At 41.9% G+C, this 20,857-nt stretch overlaps 2 protein-coding genes across 11 annotated transcripts in view; one reads left to right on the top strand and one right to left on the bottom strand.

Annotated features, from left to right (window-relative positions):
* Fbxl2 (F-box and leucine rich repeat protein 2) overlaps positions 1 to 1,265 on the top strand; it is a 53,766-nt gene extending 52,501 nt beyond the window's left edge. For all 4 annotated transcript variants that reach the window (XM_005348034.2, XM_026779257.1, XM_013346543.2 and 1 more), the window contains exon 15: positions 11 to 1,265. In XM_005348034.2, coding sequence (XP_005348091.1) covers positions 11 to 118 — 108 coding nt within the window. In that variant the 3' untranslated portion in view covers positions 119 to 1,265. The remainder of the gene's footprint in view (positions 1 to 10) is intronic.
* Positions 1,266 to 3,365: 2,100 nt separating this feature from the next.
* Ubp1 (upstream binding protein 1) overlaps positions 3,366 to 20,857 on the bottom strand; it is a 45,781-nt gene continuing 28,289 nt past the window's right edge. For 3 of the 7 annotated variants that reach the window (XM_013346540.2, XM_013346539.2, XM_013346542.2), the window contains 7 exons: positions 14,927 to 15,030; positions 12,970 to 13,024; positions 12,644 to 12,737; positions 9,873 to 9,963; positions 9,061 to 9,179; positions 6,506 to 6,648; positions 3,366 to 5,909 (listed from right to left, as the gene is read on the bottom strand). In XM_013346540.2, the coding sequence (XP_013201994.1) occupies positions 5,715 to 5,909; positions 6,506 to 6,648; positions 9,061 to 9,179; positions 9,873 to 9,963; positions 12,644 to 12,737; positions 12,970 to 13,024; positions 14,927 to 15,030 (801 nt within the window). In that variant the 3' untranslated portion in view covers positions 3,366 to 5,714. Of the gene's footprint in view, positions 6,649 to 9,060; positions 9,180 to 9,872; positions 9,964 to 12,643; positions 12,738 to 12,969; positions 13,025 to 14,926; positions 15,031 to 20,857 lie in introns of all 7 variants that reach the window. The other 4 variants (XM_005348035.3, XM_005348036.3, XR_003376944.1 and 1 more) reach the window with 3 other exon arrangements.

The following is a 20,857-nucleotide window of genomic DNA, read 5'->3' as shown; positions in this document are numbered from 1 at the left end:
CTCCTTCCAGGCTCAGCTTCCTCATGTCAAAGTCCATGCCTACTTTGCTCCAGTCACCCCTCCACCAGCAGTGGCAGGAAGTGGACATCGACTGTGCAGGTGCTGTGTCATACTCTGACAGCAGCTCCTTAGGCCAAGGGCCCCATCCTCCAGGTTAGACCAGTCTCCTGACTGCGCACCATCACCCTGTCTCAACTCTCCACTGGGAAAGCATTACAGGGAAGACTTCAGCACAGACTGCAGTAACTGGTGATTCTATTCACCTTAACCTTGTTGGGATGCAAGCCAATCAAAGCCTGTGTCAGTTACCATATGGCAAGAGTGGTGTGGTGCAGCCAAGACCACACAAGTAACCCGGAGGCCCTTCAGCAGTGGATACCCACCTAGGTAACACAGCCCTACCCGGCTTTGTCAGCATCCAACACATAGACCTTCAGTGTTAGCACAACCAGAGCAGAGCATAGAGCCTGTGGTTTTCTACCTGGTCCTTAAGCTGGTGGCTTACTTTAATTCATAATGATTCCTACTGATTTGCAGAACTTTTCCATTTTGAAGACTAAATAGCACCTTTATCAATGTGACTGTACTGCAAACTCAGAATGGCTGGTAGTTTCGTATGTAGAAACGTGTGTGAAAGGCATGTTAATACATTTCCAGAGAACACCAAAGAATGAGGACTCTAAGCTGGGTGGGGCATGATCTTCACCCTTCTGTGTCAACTTGTCATATCCAATTATAGGGACCAAAACCTAAACAAAAGCAACCTACTTTGCATTGCCCCATTGGAAATGATAAGCTCTGTCATGTGCTACAGCATACAATGCATTTCTGTTAAAGGAAAAAAGCCAATTATGTCCACACTTCTCAAAAAATTTGGGGGAACCTTGAAGAAACTCAGAATTAAGGCTTAAGTTATCTATAATATAATCAAGTAAAAATAATGAATGGGTGCATGAGAATGAATTTTTTTTTTTCAAATTTACTCTGAATTTTTAGAGATCATACCAGAACTACATTAAAGCTTCACACATGGAAAAACTCAAACGAGTAAAGTGTTGGCACCTTTTAAACTCCTAACAAGCCCTTACAGTGCTCACTAGAATTAGTCAGAGACTTTACTGCTATGATGCTCAAGCTGGTAAATCTGAGCAAAGCAGCTCTCCACATACAGGTGTTTTTATATCACCTTAACTAGGGTAAGGACACCCAGGCTTTTACTGTGGCTGCTGCCTGCTCTGTGCCGTTGACAGTTACCGCCTTCAATGTGACTTTAGGGGCTAATGGTAACCGAACCTTCCTAGCAACCATTCCCCAGCCAAAACTGCAAAATTGAGCTGTTTTTCTGTGCTTCTGTGGACAGTGTTACAGCATCTGTACACAGTGCATTCTCAGTGGAAAGCAGATACACACATATGCCCTGGAAATTCATCAGGAGAATCCTTGTAAGCATTAGCTTACTGTGAGTTCGACTACCTTGTTAGGACATGTTGCCCACGCTTGAAGATTATATGAATATCACATCAGCTATTAATTGTATGATGGGGGGATTAAGCATGTACTAGACTTACTTCAGTGATTCATGAACTCATTTCTGTTAAATACCAGAGACAACCATACATTTTTTTCTGAGCTAGCCTATCATAATGTTGGACTTGATTCACAACGACTCTAACTTCACTTGCAGACTAGAAGAACCTCTTGTCAGAAAACCTGACTTGTCTTCTGTAAGTAGGGACAGTTCCTATAATTACCTGTCTTGAGTTGCATCACCTTTGTGGAAATCAGCAGAAAAGGAAAGGGCAGGGACAGCCCAGAGGGGTGAACCTCTTACAGCGTGGCCACTAAGGTGTGTGTAGGACACACCCAGGAAAGTCCTTCATTCCATGTGACCTGAGATGACAGTAGCACAACTTAGACTTTAAATGAGTGACACATTTACAAAAAGATCAGAAAACATTTATTACACTGAACTGTACATCCTATTAACCAAAGTAGCAAATTGCTGGTGCTGTGGGTTCTGTACAGTTTCACTGAGACAGACTAGCACTTTTTGCAGCTCAGCACAATTTCAAGTCTGAAGAGCTTGTAAGTACTTTTTACCCCACTTTTAAAACCTGATAAGGAATTCAAAATAGCACACAGCATTAAATGACATTTATTGTTCCATAAATCATGAGATCCAAAAAAGAAAGCTAACAGACAAGCAAAACTCTAGAAACAATCAGGAGATAAATTCATTTCTTTCCCAAATAAGTGACTGGTACAGAAAGCATGTGGTCACACAAAAGCAAAGGGAAGGACAGATAGGAACACTCCCCTCCTCTAAAGGGCCTGCAGAGCTCAGCACTGCCAAGCCCAAGATGAAAATATGGAGACAGAGTTTAGAGTTTGTGGCAAATAATTAACCCCCAATATGAATAAAATGCAAGACGTTAAAGCCTTTACCCACTGAAGTAGTCGTTCCTACCCACCTGAACAAGGGTCAGACCAACATTCACAGCCAGCAACTGAGCAAATGGGCAGAGATACTACATAATTAAAACAGAAATAGGGTTTTTAAAACTCAGACCTGCTAAAATGTTTGCTGATGAATTCTGGGGAGGAAGGGAAAAGCCGAAGAATCCCTTTGAGAGTGGTGTGCAAGCACATGTGATCCTATAAAGAGGCACACCTGTTACAGACACAGCAGCAAAGAGGTAAAACACCTTAATAGCCCTGAACTAATCACCAGAGTGTATATCCATGATTGTACTGAAACTCAGCATCTAAGGGGAGAAGTGGGGATTATGGTACATTTTAGTGTCTTGTTATGACATCTAGTGTTTCCTTGGGTACTTTCGTCTCATTCAAAACAAAGATCCCTTTAACACCAAGTCAGAAGCTACCAACAATAATACTTTGTTTCCCCTGTTACATCATCTAGTTCTAATGTCTGGGGAAGGGCTTTAAACACATTTAAGAACAGAGCCAAGCACAAAACAAGTGAGTTGTGCACCTGGAGTCCCAGCTACTTGGGAGGCTTAAGTGTGGGGGGAATGGAGAACAGGGGAGACAAGAGAAGGAAACCACATGAGTTTAAAAGGTTTCAAAAGTTGAAATCCAGAACTAAAAAGCTAAAAATGGAAGCAAAAGCCAAACACCCACGTCTTCGTGCCTATCAGGGCTTACACTGACTGACCTCACACCAAGGTACTGCTGAAAGTTTTGCTCATCTTCTCTGCTTGGCTCTTCCCTGGTCTGGCATGATGTCCTCAGACGTACACCTTCAGACATGATCGATCGCTTCTGACAAGGTGCTCAGCCTCTTACCTGACCAACGTTGCTGTGTGAGCACAGCATAGCTCCCCAAAGAGAGCATACCCTATCTCCTCCCCAGGTCAGCATAAGGGTCAGGCAACAGAAGCCAAACTGGCATAGAAAGGTAAATGCCCACGGTTGAGTTTTTACATTCATTTTCAAACCGCATACAGTGTCAAAGCCAGCAGAGACTGCTTCTGGGAACTCTGTCCACTGGCCCCGGTGCCCACACCATGGGCCGGGAGCTGGTTGCACGTCGACTGATGTGCTCACTCTCATGAGGGGCTGGGCTGTGGCAGTGACAATGAGGAGACTTGTCTCTCCTACAGCTCATTAGGAAGGTCATCTTGTGTTTTCAATATGAAACATTTCACAGTAAAATCCAATCCCAAGACTTCTTGGATTCAGTCTTCACACACTTTAAGCATGACTTTATTTGGTACTGAATAGAGTTCAGTCTGTATAAGGTATCACTTCAAAATTATGTGAATACCATCATTATTTTCAGCTGCCAAGAAAAAAGGGGAAAAGTTAAAAAAAAACCCTAAACTTAGAAAAGAAACATTATTAAAGATGGAAACGTACAATCTGCTTCAGAGGTTACAGCTTGATAAAAAGTTAATTGCTTTGTTCTAGTTCTGCTTCCCTTCGACAACTCTATACCCATTCCCTGGAACACTGCTCGGGGACTCCAGCCCCTGCACCTCTTGCTGGCCCTACAGGGAAGGGCTTGTAAGAACAGCAGCAGGAACCCTTGTATGCTAGAAGTAAAATAGACCAAAGCACTATGTGCTTTTTCAGGGTAAAGCTGAAAAAGCCCTGCACAAAATGTGCAGGCAGCCTGAAGGTTCTGCTGTAGGCATCCATCTTTCTCTCCTGGAAAGCTGAACCCGCAGAGGCAGATACATAACAACTCTTTGCCTAATGGCCTCAGGAAATTGTGAGAGGCAGTGGAGGCATTCATAAAAACAGAAAGAAGGCTTTCATGGGTTCCAAGTCTCACAAATGGTAAACTAAGACCGGAGAAGTCCGTGAGGACTAATGCTGCAAACAACCACTAGTTTCACAAGATACAAGTACATGATTAAGCATGGGTTTCTGGAATTTTGCAAGGTAAAAGTTATATGGTTTTGAAATTAAAGGTGTTTCTGCATATGACTAAGAAGTGAGCCAGTTCACTGCTGTCTTGAATCTTGAGGTAGCTCGATAGCCAGTGGCATATGAACAACATTTTGTAATTTCAACCCTTTGGGGCTGCTTCTTTGCAGAGTGACTATCAGGAGAGGGGGACTTGAGACCTTGTCCTCTTCTGGGTGGGGGTCCTATGCTGAGACTAGTATAGCTGATTTTAACCCATGTTCTGCCTTCATGAAGCCCTTCCCTCTCTAACTTTGTAGTTTTGAGCTCACTTGACCTGGCCTGGTCTCTTCCCACACTACGCCCTAATTAGCTCTTGTACAGCCTGCCCAGCTCTTAGTCACTACTGACATGAAAATTTCTAAATTAGTACCTCAAGCCTAAGGAACCTCAGAATGGTACAATTAGCTGCCTGCTTGACATGAAGTTGTTCTGCATCAGCCTTACTTACCTCTTTGATGAGGCAGCCACCTGCCCTGGCAGTCACAACTACTCCCCATCAAACAGGGAGCCAAATGGGCCCTGTCCACATGTCCAGACACTCCCATCACCTCTTGCCTAGATCGACTGCCTACTCCAGTTTTGCTATCTTGTTATCTCCACAGTTGTAGAAGAAAAACCCAATCTCATTACTCCTTTGTTTAAACCACTTCCCTGACTTCCCAACCCATCTGAAATAAGATCCAGTGACCAACGTCAGCAGCCATCACTGCATGCCAGGAGCTGCCTCTCTCCCTGACCCCACTCTGCTCTGCTCACCCTCACCCTACATGGCAGCTGCATGGCTGCCTTCCAGCCCTCACAAATGCCAAGTGCATTCTTTTGCACAGTCCCGTGCTGTCGTTGGGCTAGTCCTGTGGCCAGCTCATTTCTCAAATCACCTCAGAAAAGCCTTCTGTTAACAGCTCAATGCTTCCCCTCCCCCATATTCCCCACACTTTATTTCTTCACAACACCCAATACTGGTCAGTTTCTGTGCCTGTGACCAATTCTGACTTTTCCCACTACCCTTGTTTCATCCAAGCACTAACACAGTCTTGGATACATCGCTCAGCAATACTGGCAGAATGGCCAGTCATCTAGAAAACCTAACTCTTTCTGTATTTGCTAAATAATTTCTATTAGAGACACTAAAAATACTGTTCATCCATGTTCCAATCTCTTAAAATTAGCAAAAACATCAAAACATCTTTCTCAAGAATATTCATGCACAGCTAGGCAGTGGTGCCTGTAATTGTAATACTCAGGAGGCCAGCCTGGTCTTCAGAGCTAGTTCCAGGTCAGCCTGGGCTACACAGAGAAACCCTGACTGGAATAAACAAAAATAAACAAAAAATAGAATATGCACACACAAGAGAGCTGCTATGGGGCACACCGCCCTTCATGATCACAACATGCCAAGGCACACACACATGGAAAGTACCTTTCACTGTGGAGAATAAAAAACAACTCTCGTCTTGAAAGTTCTGAACCATCTAGAAGGATAAAGCAGATGTGTAAGTGTATAAGACCCATCAGTCCTTCTTAACTATAAATGGTTAAATCTTTGGTAAAAGTACTACAGCATAATCCTTACATCATTCTTATAGGATCCAAATAATTCATGACAGTAGTATGAGATAGTAAAGGGTTACACCTGTCACTGGTGAGCCACTGAGAAGCATGCTGTGCCAGGTCCTATGGATATTGACTTTCCCTATTATTACTGTTTGTCAGTGAGCATAGTTTTAGCAAGGGGCATGCTGTACTTGTAATATTACATGTTTTTAAAATACTGCTCTTCTAATAATGTCTAAAAGGAGAACATATTTAATGCCTTACCTCACAGAAGGACCAAAGACTGCCCCAGAAAATATCTGAGCTCCAAAACATCAGGGAAAGCTTGGTCTGCTTTCTCTGACTATCCCTTCTTTACTTAGATGCTTTAATTCCTGGTTACACATTTTGATCCCACCTCTTTAAAAATGACTATCAATACTTGCAAAAGAAGTTGGCAGCATTTCTTACAGCTCCAACAATGTATATGAGTGCCACTGTGAAAGGAAGAGTGACTACTGCCTGTCTGATTTACCTGGTCACTAACAAGAATGTGGATACCAGTAGGGCCCTGTCTGTAAACCTGGTTAATTTGGTGAAAAGGAATATTAAACACCGAGGCAAGTTTTCGAGCAACTTCTGAGGCAACCATTTCTTCCAAGTAGATTGCATGATAAACTGAAAAAAAAAAAGAAAAAGAAAAATAGCACTTTTACAATAATGTTGGGTCTGATCTATACTTGATCCATAGAGGCCACCTTTTCAGAGTGCCAAAGAAATAAAATTCAAACTTAGAAATAGGGACAAGGTAATGTTTCTTTGCCCTCTTAAGATCTCTACCCACTTACCTGAAGTAAAGAACACATTATTTATGGTCATGTATAATAAATACTAATTTTGTATAAAATGATGTGATTTTATATTTTTCTGCAACAAAGTCTCATATAATTGAGGGTTAAAAAAAGAGCATCATCAGTTGGGCGTGGTGTTGCACTCCTTTAATACCAGGCAGGTGGATCTCTGAGTTCAAGGCCAGACTGGTCTACTGAATGAATTCCAGACAGCCAGGGCTATACAGAGAACCCTTTTTTTTGGGGGGGGGGGGGAGATTAGGGATCAGGGCAATGGAACAATGGATTGGAGCAAAGGACAAAGGATGAAAAAAATATTTGCTCTGCTGTATAAATTATGTCATAAGCAAGCTGGATTTTTGTTTTAAATGTTTCTAATAATGCATAAAAAGAACTATAAAAGGAATCTGAACCAGTAATTCTCCAAATGAGGACTTAAGAATAAAAATTATCTGTGTCATCTATTATAAACACACCAAATCAAAAGAAATGGAGACAACACCGTATGAAAAGTAAGGGTACAGACAATGAAGTCTGGTTCTTTAGGAAAAACCCCAGCCTCAGTTCAACATCTGCTGTTCTGCTGGGCGGTGGTGGCGCACGCCTTTAATCCCAGCACTCGGGAGGCTGAGGCAGACGGATCTCTGTGAGTTCGAGACCAGCCTGGTCTACAGAGCTAGTTCCAGGACAGGCTCCAAAGCCACAGAGAAACCCTGTCTCGAAAAAGGAAAAAAACAAACAAACAAACAAAAATCTGCTGTTCTGTTATTTATGTCCATACTTAAAATCACTGTAAATCTGTGAGTGTCACCCAAGAGGATATTGCTCAACCACTGACTCAAGCCAGACACAGATCTGCAATAGGGAAACTGAAAAGTCGGGTTCCCAAATGAATAGCTAAGTGTATAAGAATGTTGACTAATTACACACTTGGAAAAGTTTTGAATTAAAACTCAAAACTAAAGGTAACCCTGAAGGACTACCGTATCAAAGTCTGGAGACCAGGTGCTGCCCTCTGGCTCCTGTAATAAAGTGGAAGCAACAGGGTCAAAGCTGTTGTCCACATGCTGTAATGGCAGAGGTCAGTGCAGAAACGCCCCTGTGGCTGACTATTTCCTATCTGGTCTTAAGTTCACTAAATGTGAATGGACAAGGATAAAGATGTCTAGTGTTTCCACCTATTCCTACCTCACCTCCCAACACTAATCGCTGAGGACATGTAATACAATAACACTATATTCCTGGCAAAAAATGGGAATCATGTATATGATGGAGTGATACAGAAGGCTCCTTTAAGAATCTGTATCCTCAATCTTAAAAGTCACAGCTCATGCCTGGGACGAGATGACACAAATGGAAAGGCCCACAGCTGTGATTTACAGCTCTTCCAATTACAGAAATCTAAGCCATGAAGTATTTTTCAGAGCTCCACCCACTGTCAGGGTAAGTAACTGCCTCTTTGAATTCCATAATACATGATTCCCTGAAACAGTGTTTCAGAATGTGAGAACAGGGACATTGCTACCACCATACAAGCAAGAGGAAGGTGCAGTGATGCACACCTGTAACCCTAGTACTCTGGAGGACGAGGCAGGGAATGGCAGCTCTGAGGTCAGCTTAGACTACTTAGTGAGACTTTGTCTAGCCTCTCCCTTTCCCAAAATGTTTACAAAGGAGGGAGGGAAGAGACAGGAGAGGCCAGACCTCGTCATACTGTCCAGCTGAGCTACATCTGCAGGACAAGAAGCTGTCTAGTCACAAGTTAAGCTATGCAGCAGTGCTAACACTGACCAAAGAGACAACACTCACCTTCCTGCCTTCATGGAACACAATGGATGCTCACCTCAGCTGGGTCTACACTGGGGGAAGACTGCTACATAGACTCACCTTTGCTCATGTGTGATGAGGCCCTCTCCTCTCATCTAGTCAGTGAAATGGGGGAAGAAAGAGAAATCCACTTGTTTCCCCAGCAAGCTGACAATGTTACATTCATTCAGAAAGGTCTCAACATGTTCAAGTTATTGTATTGCTTCCTGGGTATTTCATGCATAAAGCCATATAAAAAGATCTACAGCATGCATCACTGAGAACTAAGAAAGGTTCTAGTTTCCTTTTTTTCCCAGGGCTTGGCCCTACAGCTGCTGCTGTCAACCCTGTAGCAGGAATTCGACAATCCTCCACGAGCTCGTACAGACTACCACAGGAAAGACAGGGGACCTGAAGTGCCCTCAATACCCACCGCAGGGTGTCCCACTGCCATTCTCGCCTCCACTGCCTGCAGCTTGTGGCTGCCCTTGCAGCACAGTGCTATTCGGCTGCTCCTGGCAGACATAGATGGTTAATCGGGGCCTAACCGACCTGTAATCAGAAGATGCCATCAATGAGACTGAGAGCAAGTGGCCTCAACACCTGTACAGTCAACACTACAGGAATCTAAGATCTAGTTTTTCCTTATGAGAACTTTACAATGTTATTTCATTATGCAAAATAATTTTCTAGTAAAAATATAAAACCACACACCTCACACCAACCACCACAGGTCCAGACTCTAAACCACTGAGAATTTAAGTTTCAAGATTGATTAAGCAATTTCGAATCAGTAAGGCTCAAGTTTACTGAACTCTCAGCACAAGTCTGGAAACAGTAATAGCAGGCAGCAGGTCTCAAAGCCAGCAAAGTCACAGATCTAATCGACAGTTACAAGTTCACATTTAATAACTGCTTAACAATAATCATGACCTTGAAAACCATAGATTCTGTAGAGCTCACCTAAATTAGAAGTTTTGTTTTCTTGGCAACAAACCCAGTCGTCTTCAAGAAATCAGTCCTGCCCATGTGCATTGCTACCAGTCTTAGTCTACCTCTGCCCTCATCAGTGCCTGCCCTGAAGGTGTACACAAAACAGTCTTCTCGTGAGCACGATGCTGCCGATACTCGGTGGCGCACACAGGCACACGCCAACCTAGCGTGGAAACACATTCTGCCCACCAAATCCCCCACGCAGAGAAAGGTCCATTCTCATTTCTCACAGAAAAGTCTATAGTATTTTACCTTGACTTCAGGGAATTATAGAGCCTAATTCCATCGGCTGCACCACAAATCTGAACTAAATCCTCCTTTGTCAGCTTTAATAAGTCGGCACCTAGAAAACAGAAGAAATCCTCAAATAAGCCTGGGAAGGCTAGAACAGGTGCTTCATGGGGCTCTGTCTTCACACAGTTCTGTCCTTCTAGGCAACAAGGGGTGTCCGGAATTACACATACCCACGAATAACACAGGAGCACTCATCTGTCTCTCAGAGAAACAACGTGCTATGGTAACAAGGAGCCAAAAGGCTTGTGTGTTCACAATACAAGACTCCCATACTGTCTTTCTTTCCTTGTTTCTGACCCAACCCTTATGTGTGAAACACAGCCCCACCCCGCTACCTTTCTCTTTTTTAAAAACATAATGGAACTGTAGCATCTGGGGAACTTGGCCAAAGCCACCAGTGAGTGGGAAGCAAACAGAGAGACTGGGTTTCATTATACCACTCAAGTTAAGACACTCTGTTACAGTGCCATCCCCACAGCCAGTTCTAATAGAAAGCAAGCATAAGAGAGAATCATGCTGTTACTTAAGATCTCTTCCCTAAGTACTTGGCCTTAAAAGCAACAAAAAGGCCCGTGTATGTAATGGGGAAGTGGATACAGGACTGAACAAGCACTGGGCAACAGCTAAGATGGAGTGGTCATAGGAAGTCCTTCGTGTACTCCATAATTTTTATTATGTTTGGATATGTCCACAAAATCTTGTTTTTAACTCTTTTAGTATCAGTCACACTTCCAGAATGAAGCTATGACTTCATATAATAAATATCTACTCCCATCTGTAACAAGATAATGGGGTTTCACAGGCTCAAAAGGGTGAGCTTGACAGAATCCTAGTCTGTAAAAAGAATCAAGACAGAGAAGCCTAACTCCATGATGTGAGCCGCTGTGGAGTCACTCTTGGAATGAACTCCCAGAGACAGTTGTCATCTACTGCGGTCATTATACACAGCTCTGAAGCAGAGTTCCCTGTTGTGACAACTGTAACCAGGAAGAGAAAGGGGCAGATGGTGTCAGCTCTTTCCGACATGTGGCTGGCTGTAAGACCTCACTGTCCTCTCCATTCTCTAAGTGTTGTGCCTCGGGTGATATGCCAAAGAGCAGCTCTGCATGAACCAAAGGAAGCCTTAGGTTAGGCAAAAAGCAGAACGCCAAGCCGTGTGATCACTGCACACAAGGAAAAAGATCTTGTAGCTCAACAGAACACACATGGATCTGCACAACATGCAGGGCTCCAGCTGTCAGAGGATTTTCTATGGGCTGTGTTTTTTATCCACTTGTCCTGTAAGGGTTCATGAGATCCCTCTCCCCTCATCTTGAATTCTGTGATTTCTAGTTTTCCACACATTAAAGGCTTTATTTAATCACATAAATATGTGGATCACAGCTAGCAAATTACTTCCATTTGGTATTTTAGAGTCCAAGAGCTATGTGAGGAGAAACTACCCAATACACAAACAATACAATAAACAACATAAAAGAAACCCCACTGTTTGTAAAACTAGCTTTTCCTAGCTGGGTATGTGTACACCCATGTCTGTCCTCCTAAAACTGTTTCAGTAGCCCCCAACGCACATGAAAATGCTAACTGCTGCATCTCTGTGGCCCAGCATTTCTCAGAATGTTTGCCCAGGACATATTAGCAATGTACAGTGAGGAGAGGCACAGGGCCACACACATTTTGAAGACTGTCCATGCCTCCTGCATGCTCTCCAAACAACCATATTACTCAGGGCAGTGCTGCTTGACCCCTGAAGTCCCACCAGAGCATTCCCTTAGTATCCTGTGCAGAAAAAGAGCAGGTGTTTCTGACACCCACATAAACAAAGCCACATAAATGAGATACTGCTCTATGTGAAAAGGCTAAAACCACAGGACACAGGGCAGCCTTATAGGACCTGAGATCATAGGTTAAGGCCAAGGAAGAAATGGCCAGATTCAAAAGGCCATATACTGTAAAGCTTCATTTGTTTAACATTCTCAGAATGACCAAATCATAGGCAGGACAGTTCAATGTGTGTGAGGGAAACATGTATGTGGATAGGGGAAAGAATGATCTTGCAAAGGGGCAGCAGGACAGAGAAAAGCACCCGGCAGACAGACACCCCACACCTGTATCTTCTCTGCAATGGTGACTGTAGAGATGTACACTCACAGAAAATAGGTCTAAAAACCTTTCCAGTGTTTTAACAGCCATTAGAGTGTTGGCTTCTGGTTGCAAAATACGATAATTTTGTGAGACAATGAGTGACTGTGTGCTGGATCATCTCCAAACTGTTTTTACAGTTTAACATAAAGCAAAATACTATCTCAAAGTAAGTTAGAACTGGGGCTGAAGAGATGGCTTATCAGTTAAGAGCACTTGCTGCTCTTGTAGAAAATCAGAGTTTGGGTCCTAGCACCCATGTTGGGGAACTCACAACCACTAACTCCAGCTTGAGGGGTTCTGTTCTGATACTCCTGACTTCTGTGGGCACCTACACTCACATGCATATACCCAGACATGGGTACACACATACACAATTTTAAAGTAATAAAAATAAACAGGATGAAAATATCACATAGAACTAAATACACTTGCAATGAGTGGACTGGAGCAATGTTCATTCCTTGCTTGGAAGGAATTTAATAGGGAATCACAACTGAGGAAAACTGGAAGATAAATTCTTAGTTAATAAAAACACAAAGACATACAAACAAAATATTCTCATGCATGCACAAATATATACATACCTGAAAAATTAGAGAACAGTCTTGTATAGGAAGAAAACCTGTTTTTAAGCAGCCACTGCTGTGTTTCCTGGGTTGTAGCTGAAGGCTGAATTTGCTATTAATGAAGAAAAAAAAAAGTAAGCATATGTAAAACCATTCAAGATTAAAAGCAAAACAAAAACCCAAGTCACTGGTATATCATGAAGAACGTTTAACAGAAAACCTCAAAAGGCCTTATAATCTGAAGTCAGAACACAGCTGATGACTGACCACCCACACAGCTTGGTTAGAATGTTTAAGATGAAGGCCCTTAACAGTATTTGACATTTTCAGGAAAAGATACTTACTTCCCCAGATGACTGTGCAACTCCATCTCCCTGGTGATTTGGGGATGAAGAATTGCTGGAGAAAGGAAAAGGGACAGTTTTTAACTTTCTTTTTTTTTTTTTAAAGTCAAGCAATGAAAGGTTATTGCATAAGTAATTTGAAATAGGACAACACTGTGCAAAGAGCTGTGAAAGTCTGCAATAAGAATACAACACAGCAGGGTACAGAGATGGGACGAAGACAATGACAGCACCACCGTGTGTGAGGTAGACACTCAGTGAAAAGTGTCCTCTTGAGTCTATAAGGTGCCAGGAAAATGGGGAAGATATGCATTTATTTAATTAGGAAAATAAGTAAAATTAAAAAGATAAATAGCTAAACATAACTATAAAACACTATAATAAAACTGGCTATAAGAAAGTGACCCTAACTAAACATACAAATCTCCCTCTTTAATATATCTATTTGGATGGAGTTACAGAAACTTTTCAATATTCACCCATGAGAATGAGGAAATGAAACAAATACGTGCCACCATCCTTGTGAGTCTAAGGTATAAAGAGTCTAAGGTTTAAGGCATAAAGAAAACTGCAAATAATTTCAGAGAACAAGCACCTCTCATTCCTGAGCAGGGTTCCTCTCTCAGGACCAGTTTTCCACCACCTCTTGACCTTATTCTTAGGTTCACCAGAACCTAAGCCCCTTCCAACAGGAATTTGGCCATATAAATATCTTAGCACCAAGGACCATGCTGGGAATACAATGGGCTCTCAGGAAACATACAGACATCTAAAATATACAATTCAAACCTCATCTCTAAGATCACAGCCATTTGCTAATACACCCAGACAGGTAACATAAGAGATTTCTGGCATGCTACACATTGGCTCTCTGGTACCCCAGTCTATGATATATTTTCTACTGGGATTTTTTGTTTTTGTTTGGTTTGACAGACAAGGTTTCTTGGTATAGCCCTGGCTGTCCTGGAACTCACTCTGTAGACCAGGCTGGCCTTGAACTCAGAGATCTGCTTGTCTCTGCCTCCAGAGTGCATAAATTTTTCTACTTGTAGACAAAACCACTACATGAAAACAGGCTCCTGGCTAGTTATTCCATCTCCAAAGAGAAAAAACAGATTTTGTAGTATTTCTTACCAGACCTTGTCAACAAGACTAGACTATATAAAGAGAACTTTCCCCTGCCATCTAAAGCTTTTATAATTTTTCTGCACCATAAGAAACTTCCTAAAAGCAGGAACTTCTGAACTACTGTCCTCCGGCAAGGCAGCAGAAGCTGAAGGCTGATAGCAGCCTCAGGCTTATGCAGCTCCCACTCTGAGCTCCCTGGACTATCAGCTGTGAAAGCCTTAATAGAAAGCACATTTAACAAAATCCAGAGGTCCTGATCTGAAAGCCACCATAGTCTTAAGAAAACCAAAGATCCTTTCTTTAATATTAAATATCCAACTAAAACTACACTGAGAAACTATAGTGCAAAACAAACAACAAACAGCAAAACCTATGTCATGTGGTAAACTTTGTGCTTTGTCGTCAATGCAATCTTAACATATCCATATCAGCGCTTCACGTCAGTTGCTCACCCTATGTCCATAACTGTGTACCTTGTTAGTGCTTTCTTAAATCTCTCAACGACAGCTACCTGCCTCTACCTTAAGAACTCTTCTTCCCCTTTGTTCAGATAGGGTCTTGTTATATAGCCCCAATCTGGCCTCAAACTCACAATCTTCCTGTTTCAGTCCCTGGAGAAAACTCCACCCCCTCCCCTTTCTGCAGTTACCGTGTTGTCAGAGTGAATGTGACTAGATGCACAAAGATGCACAAAGGTGGAGACTCATATGACCTAAGTACAGGCTGTTTCCCATCATCTGACACAGACACACATAAATGAGGCCGCATGGATGGGGACTCGTAGGAGCAATGGTTAGGTGCAAGCACACGGCCACACAAAACCAGATACCTGTCTGGGATACTGCACGTGCTCTGCTGTGAGGAGGTGAAAGTGGGCGCTGGGGAAGGGCTGTTATTCACATAGGCTGTGGGGGTGTCGGGCCACGGAGAACACTAAGGATAGAAACAGAAATGAGTTAACAACATGCTTCTTAAATGTGTGGAAGAAGCACTTGTGTAATCTGGTCTCTAACTGACCCAATGCAAACTTATAAACCACAAGATACCTGGTGCCTATTAGACATGTATCAAATTTACCCTGTGCAGCAAAAGACATTTTAGCTTTTAAAGATAACCTGAGTGATGATAGCAGCAAAATTTATCAAGACACTTTAAATATATTTGCTTTCTAAAAGCACCCCCCCCAAACACACACACACTTCTTCCTGCAACTTCTGTCAGGTGCTCCGACAGACATATCTCAAGGTTTAAAAACAGCAGACAAGGGATTCACAAGCAACATCTGACATCACACAGTGATCTAGGTGTGGCTAGGTCCTGTTTATTGCTCATATGCCTGCCTAGGAAGCAGCCTCATCAGTACCTGCTTATTACCTTGATATAAATAAGATTTATTGAACAGGCTAGCATGCAAGCACACCAACTGTGCATGTATGCTGTCAGAGTGTGTGTGTTTTCTGTAAGGGATATGGTGGACTAAATATCTCTCAATCTTAGAAAAAAATTTGACAAGGGACAAAGCAAGATACAGAAACACACTATTACAGTTAGCAAAACTAAATAAGCCAAGGTCCAGAGCATGCTGAGCAGGCTATAATAGTCAAGTGGAAACCTTCCCTTCTGAGCTTCACAAATAGCTACCTAACACTGGGTATCTTTCTACAACTATTCTGTTGAGGATGTCAGTTTCAAAGGTTCCCCTTTATAATCAGCCGGCTCCCATTTGAGAAAAAGAAAGGCATGACATCTGACCTCAGCACTGGGGTTTAAGACTCTCCAGAGCCAAGTAAATGACAGGAGAATAGCCACTCCTGAAATACGTGGTTCTAATGACTAAGAGTTTTTCTCCAAGTGATGTGGCTTTCAGTTCTTGCTTTAACTACTATGGTCCCCTGGCAGATACTAAATCATCTACAAAGATCACTGTCTAGCTGTAGAGAATTCAAAAGAAATGTCAAATCTTGAATGATACCGACAAATGTTATCTAACAAAATTTCTCATACCTATTTTAAAAAAATCTAAGCTGGGCATGGTGGCACACACTTATAATCTTAGCACCTGGGGGGATGTTCCAGGCCAGCCTAGTCTCAAAAAAATAAGGAAAAAAAATCCAAAAAACCATGTTTATTTTTTCTCTCATTTGTTTATATATACAGTATTCTGCAGCCTAGAAAAGAGCACTAGATCTCATTACAGATGGTTGTGAGCCACCATGTGGTTGCTGGGAATTGCACTCAGGACCTCTGGAAGAGCAACCAGTGCTCTTAGCCACTGAGCCATCTCTTCAGCCCCCTGTATCTGTTCTCTTTATTCAAGATGCATTTACAAAGAATTTTTTTTCCTTGGTTTTTTTGAGACAGGGTTTCTCTGTGTACCTTTAGAGTCTGTCCTGGAACTTGCTCTGTAGACCTGGCTGTCCTCAACTCACAGAAATCCACCTGCCTCTGCTTCCTGAGTGCTGGATTAAGGATATGCGCTACCACTACCATCCAGCTGAAAGTCTATATTTATTAACTGTACTTCAAAATTTGTATAATTGCCTTCCAGGTGGTAGTAATGCATGCCTTTAATCCCAGCACTCAGGAGGCAGGCTGATCTGAGTTTGAGTTCCAGAATAGCTAGGGCTATACAGAGAAACCTGTAGTGAAAAATCCGGATCAATAAAAAATGTATAACTTTTAATAAAGTGGCCCCAAAGATTTTTTTAATTACATTACGTATGTATGTACATATATGTATGTATGTGTGTGTCTGTGTGCGTGCACATCTGCCATGCCATGTACGTAGAGGTAAGAGGACATTTGGGAAAGTCTGTTTTCTCTTTCCATCACTTGAGTCTTGGAGATCAAACTTACTTATCTGGGCCTGGCACCATATACACCAATTTTTAATTTCCTACCTAAGCTTAATCTATAGTCATAAGCAATTTTAAAGATTAAATTCAAGTCAGGCATGGTAGCACATGTCTACAACCAGGCTCAGGAGGTGGTGGCAAGGAGATTAAGTTTAAGGCCAATATCAGCTACATGAGACCCTAACTCAAAAACAAAATTAAAAACAACAAAACCTTTTCTTTCCCATTTATGAAAATCTACTGTAGTCAGGAGTGGCTCATGCTTTCACTCCAGAATTTAGGAGGCTGAATGAGGAAGATGGCTGTGAGTTTAAGACTAGTAAGACTCAGAAACCCAGAAACTATATTGTAAAGAGCTGGGGTTACTGGGTTGGAGAGATGGCTCAGCAGATAAAAGAACTTGTTTTTCCAGGGCTCAGATTTGGTTCTCAGCACCCACGGCGCAGCTTACAACCACCTGTAACTCTACTTCCAGAGGATCGGACACCCTCTTTTGACTTCCTGGGCACTGTACACATGTACTTCACAGACATTCATGCAGGCAAAATGCTCATATACACATAAAATAAAAATAAATAAATCTTAGCCAGGTGGTGGTGGCGCACACCTTTAATCCCAGCACTCGGGAGGCAGAGACAGGCGGATCTCTGTGAGTTCAAGGTGTGCGAGAGCTAGTTCTAGAACAAGCACCAAAGCTACACAGAGAAACCCTGTCTCAAAAAAACTAAATAATAAATAAAAAATAAAAATAAATCTTAAAAAAATTGAAGTTATCATGAAAAGACTTCCAGGCATAAGGGTATAATCACATTTCAGAGAACATTTAAAAGGAACAGAATACAAAGGTGAGAACAATAGATGATAGGAGTAAAATTCAGTACTAAACAAAAGAAATTTAAAATGTCCATGATACCTCGATTTTGTGGGCTACTTCCTCCAGATTAAAAATAGTTTTAAGTTTCAATATTTTTTTTTTTGTTCGTTTTTGTTTGGCTTTGGTTTTTCAAGACAGGACTTTTCTGTGTAACCCTATCCTCAAACTAGCAGAGATAAATAAGTTTTAGTAGTCTTAGTTTAAGAATTATAAATTCAGATATTCAGCATGCCATGAAATGCTTCTCTTGCAACTGTTCAAATTATAATGAAACTTTTGGATGCCAGTTTGAAAACAATCAACAGAAAAAAATCATCTTGTTCAAAGTTTTCTTAGCCAAGTGTTAAGAGCACTAACATGAAGCCCAGAGCCTAAACTGAGGCCTCTCCAGGCAGAGCCCACCCATGTCTTAACAGCTACCCAGCATGGACATAGATAGGGAAAGAAAATAAATCCCCAGTATTCCTCACATCTGACTAACTATGGACCGCTCAAAAGAAAGTAAAGTCACTGCAGAGACTGTTCCAAGACCACCACCTTTCAAAGCAGAAAATGGCGTGACTGGTCAACTCTAGCAATGGCCTTACTACAGATTACATTTATTCCACATGAAAATACCTGTTGTTTTAAGAGTATAGCCCTTTTGGTCTTACTGAGTATCACTTTCTCCTCAGTTCACACAGTGTGAAGTGCCCCTGCCTGTAACAGCACATCTAACCATGGGAACATGGACTGCCACTCTACTCCATGCAAGAGATTCCTGTTAGACCACCCTTCTCCTAATAAAAATATTACAACCAAACATACATATCTGCATAACTCTTAATATTCAAAGCAACATCTCCCCAAATATACCTTAGGAATTACTGCCCGCTCTTTGAGAAAATAGAGCTATCTCCAAACAAGTTGGTGTGGCATAGGAGACAGCACGCTTACTCACCGTACACTCATCTAGTTCATATTTACAAATGTAGATGCTTTACTATCACAAGAGGAGTATTTAATCTGGGGTTTTGTTTGCTTACTCAGGATCATAAGTGAGCTGGGCAAGCACTGGAGCACACTAATGGGTACCCACAGCCCATGGTGCTGTTAACAGCAAGTGTAGTACTGTGCTCATGCTCCTGAAGGCCCTGCCAATGGTCTGGACCTGTGCAGTTCCAGTTTCAGTGCACTGCAAATGTAGTATTTTCCCACTGAGATGAAAGAATGAGGACACACTGTCATCTGCACACTGTGGCAGCCCAAGAGTAAGCCAAACATCAACAAACATACAAAGGGTTTGTTAGACATCATCTCCTGGGAACTGGCAGGAGGGAAAATTCAGTTTGGGACCCTGTCATTCAGCACGTTTTAGATTTTATCAAGACTTCTGGATATATATCTTTATAACTGAAAGTCCAAAACTTGCAAGAAAGGTTGCTCCCAGCCCCTTTACAGACATTTAGAGATACATGAAGTGCTGCAGCTATGATCTTGGTCAAGGGATTCATGATCTGGATCCTGCATTTTGAAAACACGTTTCCAGACTGTGGTCTAACCAACTCGAGAAGCATCATACCCAAACCAAATGCAGCCAGGGGGCAGGCAACAAACTTAAGAAGATGTGAAATCCCAGGCGTGAACTGCTGACGTTTTGCATATTTTAGACTTAAGAAGCAGTAAGAATTTACTACTGACTTCCTCATCTTTGGCTCTAGACTAAAGCAGATTTACCTATCAATCACACCAGAACCAACTTCTTTAAATTAGACAAATTGCTTATAACACAAGTTATAAAGGCAAGTGACTTAAGCTCCCAAAATCCCCTCAAAAAAATGTACTAAGAACATTTGTAGATTTTCAGAAGAATTAGGAGTTAATAAAACATAAAACTCGAGAGCAGACATTTGGGGAAGGGAGCATTTAGAGGGTCTGACTGTCTCCGATTTAAACTAAAATAGCCCAGTTAAAAAAAAAATGCAGAGAATCAGGCGCGGTGGCTCACACCTGCAATCCTAGTACTCGGCAGGCTGAGGCAGAAGGACATGCCAACCTGAGCAACATAGTGAGTTCTAGGCCATGCTGAGCTAGTGTCTAAAAAAGAATAAAAAAAATAAATGAATGAATAAATAAAAGAAAATGCAGCATGTGCTCCCAGTGCCCTGGGATTCAAGCATGCATAAACAATCATTTCAAGCCGGGCGGTGGTGGCGGACGCCTTTAATCCCAGCACTCGGGAGGCAGAGGCAGGAGGATCTCTGTGAGTTCGAGGCCAGCCTGGTCTACAAGAGCTAGTTCCAGGACAGGCTCCAAAGCTACAGAGAAACCCTGTCTCGAAAAATCAAAAAAAAAAAAAAAAAAAAAAGTTATTTCAATATTGCTTTAAAATGGAAATGATGTCCCTGTGATAGTCCTTGTGACACTGACCTTCAAAGTCCATAATTAATCATAGAGAATTATAAAAGTAAAAATCCATTTTTGGGACCCTAATAATACAAACAATGCAATAATGAACAGCGTACTCAAAACAGTTATTTTAAGAAATTCTTTAACATTTCTCCTCCTATTTAATAAGGGTATATAAGCTGATTTAAATCTGAAATCAGAACAATCCTCTGTGGACTGCTGGACAGAGTTGTGTTATAAAGACTTGCTATATTTAACCTGACAAAGCTCAATCAAAACCTTCACTATTTGTTCCAGAGGGTTCTGGGGTTAAGTGCAGCAAGGTCACCACTGTGGTCTGAAGCGTTACATCACAATGCAGGTGCCAAGAGGAAACACTACACAAAGAGGTTTTTACCAGTGCTGCCAAAGAGGCTTTTAAAAGCACAGACAGACACACATTCTTATAGTGCATGCAGGGGACTGACACAGAGAACTGCACATGTTAATGTCAAGCTTGCTGCCATCATTTAACTATCCATAAATTTTCTTATTAGGTAAGTATACACGTTAAAAAAAGCAAAACTTCTTAACTACATAAAAATGATTTAAAATTAGTCAAGTAATTTCAATTATCCTGAAGGAGTTGTGTGTGTGAAGGGGA

The sequence above is a fragment of the Microtus ochrogaster genome, chromosome 5 (assembly GCF_000317375.1).
Source record: "Microtus ochrogaster isolate Prairie Vole_2 chromosome 5, MicOch1.0, whole genome shotgun sequence".
NCBI classification, from domain to species: Eukaryota; Metazoa; Chordata; class Mammalia; order Rodentia; family Cricetidae; genus Microtus; species Microtus ochrogaster.
This window is presented reverse-complemented; position numbering and strand designations above follow the sequence as displayed.